Raw genomic sequence first — 5,295 nt, 5'->3', positions numbered from 1 at the left:
AGGAGGGGCCTGGAGTGACATCAGAGTCAGAGGATGGCTCTGAGGAGCTCCAAGACTCACAGTCGGACGAGGAGCCTGGCCCCTCTACTCGCGCTCAGGCTCAGACACAGCTGTGCTGGGAGTCTGAGTTGGACAGTGATGAAGAACAGCTGGGACAAATCCTGGATGCACGAATGCGCAGGCAAGAGAAGCGAGTAGGACAGAGGAATGCAATGGGGCGGCTCCAAAGGCAAAGGAGAAGGCATTAGGAAGCCACGCCTTGGCTGAATTGTAAAAGGAAAGGTGTGGGAGGTGCTGGTTGCCAAAGGCAACTGTTCGTGTTCAGAATCGAGTTTCTGTGGACTATGTTTGTTTGCCTTGGACATTGACTCAGGTCTGTGAGAATAAAAGGGGTTGGTTTTTTCTTGCGTTTCGTGCCCGTTTCTTGGAAAAAGGGTTTCTCCTTGTGAGCATAACAAAGACTCACGTAGGCTGGGACAGAACAGAATTTATAATGCATTAGTTCTTGTAACTATATTCTAGTGAGGAAGCCAAGTTTGAAACTGCTGGGTATTTCTATCACTTCCAGCGGATGTGATGAAGGTGTAAAAGGAAATGTCACTTGAAAGAGGAATTTGGTATCAAGCATCAGTTGTGTGGAATTCTGCCTATTGTTCAGCATTCCCTGAAATCAGAACAAAGAGAAAATTAACAAATGCACATGTGGGTCTAAGAAGTTTTATGAGGATACATTCTCCTATAGAAAGCCGTTTATTACACGATGGCAGGTTTTAATTTTTTTTTAATCTATATCCTTGATTGACACACTGCTTTCCAAACAGAAGAGATCTCAAGATGTTTGGCATTTAAAAATAAGGACCAAAAAAAATAGAAGGGGAAAAATAGAGCACTGCATTTAAAAATCATACCTGGACTTTACGAACGAAGGATGGAGCTATCCTTTTCTCAAAATCATCAATGGGAGTGTAGGAATTGAGGATTTTTACTATCTGTGGAGAGAAGGAAAAGAAGTTACGATTTGCAAACTCCAGTTTGAAAAGAAAACAAAACTGCACTAGAGTAGAGTAGAACAGAATAGAATAATGAATAGAATGGAAATGGAATGGAATGGAATGGAATGGAATAGAATAGAATAGAATAGAATAGAATAGAATAGAATAGAATAGAATAGAATTAGAATTAGAATTAGAATTAGAATAGAATAGAATAGAATTAGAATAGAATTAGAATAGAATAATAGAAGAAAAGAGAAATTAGAACAGAATAGAATAGAATAGAATAGAATAGAATAGAATAGAATAGAATAGAATAGAATTAGAATTAGAATTAGAATTAGAATAGAATAGAATAGAATTAGAATAGAATTAGAATAGAATAATAGAAGAAAAGAGAAATTAGAACAGAATAGAATAGAATAGAATAGAATAGAATAGAATAGAATAGAATAGAATAGAATAGAATAGAATAGAATAGAATAGAATAGAATAGAATAGAATAGAATAGAATCTTTATGCATTTAGTTATTTGGCCATATCAAAAATATAAAACTAATAAAAATATACCATACAACTCCCAAACAATAGGATACATTCATAGTAGGTAAAACTGCATTTGAGGCCCTAAAGAAGAGGGCCAGAGAAGAGTCTGATGGTGGGAAGATCAAGGTAGTCCTCATTTAACACCCAGTCTTTCCGTAACCATTTGAAGTACAAGGATGCTGAACAAGACAGACTTATATATCAGGGCCCCCTGGAACACATGGCCCTGAATTGGTTGCTTGGCAACTGGTTCATAATTATGTTTTGGCATCCTGTGGTCATGTGATTGCCAATTACAGTGCAATCAGTGTCAATGTCCCATAAGCAAAGTCAATAATTAACCGCTCAGATCCAGGAAGGAATTCAATACCTGAGTGGTCCTTGGTGCTCTCTTACGTTTAGTTGGGGTTTTTTTGCAGATATTTCATTGCCCAAACTAGGTAACCTCATCAGTGCTAGAAGGGCGTGGGATTTGCCCTCTGTTTGACATGCAAAGATGTCCTTCTAGCACTGATGATGTTGCCTAGTTGGGTAATGTGATGTCTGCAAGAAAACCACCAAGCTCAGAGCCCACCAAGGGCCCCTCATTTCAACCCTGAGCTACAAATATCCTCCTTTATTAATTTAATACCTGCATAGCCGAGAGGGTCGCGCAATGCTCCGAGATCTCTTTGGCATCTTCCTCTGTGATCTTTTTGACCTGAAGAAGCCAGGCGGCTTGCGAAAGAGGTTCCAATGTCTCCTTTGCAGAACTGCTCTGCAGGTTCTTCTCCTTCAGCCATTCTTCCAGGTAGCTGATGTTGCACCTGAGATGAAGCAGAAAATGGCCATTTTTATTTCAAATATCCTTTAGGACAAAGGTCCCCAACCTTTTGGGCACCAGGGACAGGTTCGGTGGAGAGAGACCGGACGGTGCGTGGTTTTGTGTGCTGACTGCAATCTGTGGATGGGTCTTTCCTTGTTTGTGTGGACCGGTTGCTGGCATGCCACAGCCCAGTATTGGTCCACGGACTGGGGGTTGGGGACCCCTACTTTAGGAGATGTTTGGCAGTATCTGAGCTGAAATCCTCAGGACTACCACCGGATTTAACTTGTGTATGTAGTAGCGTGTTACGTGAATGCAGCCAACGCTGCTTGCAAATCCTAGCATGGAGCATAAACTTCTTGTGTGTGGTTTCTTCAACCATCTCTTGAAGTTGTATGAACACAGTCGTTAAGTAATTCCTGACTTCTGCTTAATGACCCTCCAAAGTTATGATGGCAGTGAAAACAATGACTGATGACCGGTCCTCACATTTATGACAGCTGCCAGGTCCTGGGGACACATGAGCACCGTTTTGTTTGTTGAGCAAGACACCTATCACGGCTTAGCATGTTGCCCCCACCTTACTTATCCAATCCAATGTATTTTTAATTGTTGGTGGCTTTTGAGATCCTTTTCCTCTCCTTAAATCGAAGTATGGAATCTATAGTTCTAATTATTTGTTTATTTTTTCCCTCCAAAATGCAGGTTTACCTTATTTGCATTCCTTTTCTGCAAGAGCACATGTCTTTCCGAAGAAACAGACTGTTCAGGGTAACTGCTCCGATCAAAAAGAAAAGCTGCCTCACGGCCTGCTTTAAAAGCTCCGGGTCTAAGCCGTTCTGACACAGGGTGGTATAAAAATAGCTGAGCTGTTGCAAGATGGAGGTCATGGTGTAAGCATCCGTGTCATCGATGCTAGAAGAGCGTTTCCGAAATCCAGTGGGTTTTAAGCCCGAAATCCCCTGAAGACTTTCATATTCCAGCATTCCTGGCACTGTAAAAGATGACAGGAAGCAAGCAAAAGAGGAAAAAAGAAGAAGTAAAAAAGGAATTCATTTAGCTTTGGAAACCAAAGGTGGGTTGAAATCTGCTACCCGTTCTTTAAATATAATCCTCCTTATTCTGATTACACACACGCAAAAAAGAGAGAGTAGGATGCTTCCTCAGGAACTGGTTTTCAGCATCTTGTCATTCATGGATGCTAAAAATGGAGATAAAAGCCAGGCAGCTTTTTTTGAAACTGACAGCGTCTCCATTTGCCCTAGCATATGCAATCTTTTGATCAGTAAATAAATTATTCAACACGGGACGGTTGGATTCAAATTCAAAGGTGACTTTCAGTTAATGACCAAAATATGCATTTTCTAAGCCTCTAGACTTAGTTCTTGAATAAGGAACTTGTTTTTGAGAACAAGTCCCTGTCAGAATCTGTTGCTGTTGATTTTGGCTCGGTACAACCGTGAAGATCTAGAGGAGAGCACTGCCTATGAACCTCTGAGTCTGACAGTGCGGTGCAGTGGTTAAGGTGTAGAACCTCCTCAATCACGGAGGTTCACTGGGTGACTTTGAGCCAGTCACACAGCCCACTCAATCACATAAGGTGGTGAACTGAAGTTTGGAAAGGAAAGGAAAGGAAAGGAAAGGAAAGGAGAGGAGAGGAGAGGAGAGGAGAGGAAAGGAAAGGAAAGGAAAGGAAGGGAAGAAAGAAAGAAAGAAAGAAAGAAAGAAAGAAAGAAAGAAAGAAAGAAAGAAAGAAAGAAAGAAAGAAAGAAAGAAAGAAGGAGCGAGGGAGGGAGGGAGCGAGCGAGCGAGTAAGGAAGGAAAGAGGGAGGGAGGGAAGGAGGGAGGGAGGAAGGAAGGAAGGAAGGAAGGAAGGAAGGAAGGAAGGAAGGAAGGAAGGAAGGAAGGAAGAGCTACCATGTTTGGCAGGAATAACTGAACCATGGAAATGCGAGAAAATCTTTTCTGTGACTGCTAAAATATTTGGGTTATCATTACAAGTGGGTCCTTGACTTTATGATCACTTTCTCAGTGACCATCCAAAGATACAAGCTACGTGCCTACAAAAAGGGAGTTATCACACTAGTTCCAGCTGGGATCATGTCACGTGACCGCGTTTTACAACGGTTTTGGCAAACCCACAAAAGGTTTGCCTAACGACCATAGCATTCGTTTTGCAACAGCTGCATTGGCTTAACGACCGCCACAAAAACAGTGGCAAAATCAGGCCAGCCCTAGGGCAGCTCTCACGGCCTACGACTGTAATGGGCAAACTCATTGCGGTCATTTGTCAAGGACTGCCTTGCATTATCACAGATCTGAAAACAGGAGTGGTGCTCTTGCCAGCCTCTTGTAGAAACCCTGATCGTGTGCGTAACCTGACTTGCACCCTTGCAACCATGTCATTCATAACGTTTCCCTTCAAACAGCAGCTTGAAGATACACGGACATTGTATTCTGTTCTCAAATTCCATCAGTGATTCAGTAGCTTAATTGGATACAGTCACCGATAGCCACTATTTCAGCCTGTCAGAGCAATAACACCATTTTTATGCCTGTAAAGCTAGAAAAAAAAATCTCAGAGAATTGAATCCTGGGGCAATGAATAGAAAATCATAGTTTAAAGCTCCACATTCGTCACCCACCTAAAGAAACAAAGAAGGAACCAGAATTCGCTCAAGCGGTTCATAGTCACATAAACATTTGAGTTAAATGTTTCAGAATCTAACTCTAACTCTCGAATTTCCCAATAGGACGTAATGACCCGGTGTCTGGAGGCCGTGAGGGTCTGGATGGGGAGGAACAGACTCAGGCTCAACCCGTCCAAGACCGAGTGGCTGTGGTTACCGGCGTCTCGGCATAGTCAGCTGACTCCATCGCTGACTATAGGGGGCGAAACTTTGGCCCCCTCGGAGAGGGTACGCAACTTGGGCGTCCTCCTGGATTCGCGGC

At 42.4% G+C, this 5,295-nt stretch overlaps 1 protein-coding gene across 1 annotated transcript in view; it reads right to left on the bottom strand.

The window, feature by feature from the left end:
• Positions 1–475: 475 nt before the first annotated feature.
• The window catches only part of LOC107300863 (unconventional myosin-Vc-like), a gene marked incomplete at its 5' end in the record, with an annotated part of 7,448 nt that continues 2,628 nt past the window's right edge, over positions 476–5,295 (bottom strand). Inside the window, 4 exon segments of the mRNA XM_029287052.1 lie at positions 476–664; positions 909–989; positions 2,170–2,344; positions 3,055–3,337. Coding sequence (XP_029142885.1) covers positions 512–664; positions 909–989; positions 2,170–2,344; positions 3,055–3,337 — 692 coding nt within the window.

Source organism: Protobothrops mucrosquamatus, unplaced genomic scaffold, assembly GCF_001527695.2.
Source record: "Protobothrops mucrosquamatus isolate PMUCROS unplaced genomic scaffold, P.Mucros_1.0 scaffold8857, whole genome shotgun sequence".
Classification (NCBI taxonomy): Eukaryota; Metazoa; Chordata; class Lepidosauria; order Squamata; family Viperidae; genus Protobothrops; species Protobothrops mucrosquamatus.
Note: the sequence above shows the minus strand (reverse complement) of the source record. Positions and strands in the feature narration are given on the sequence as shown.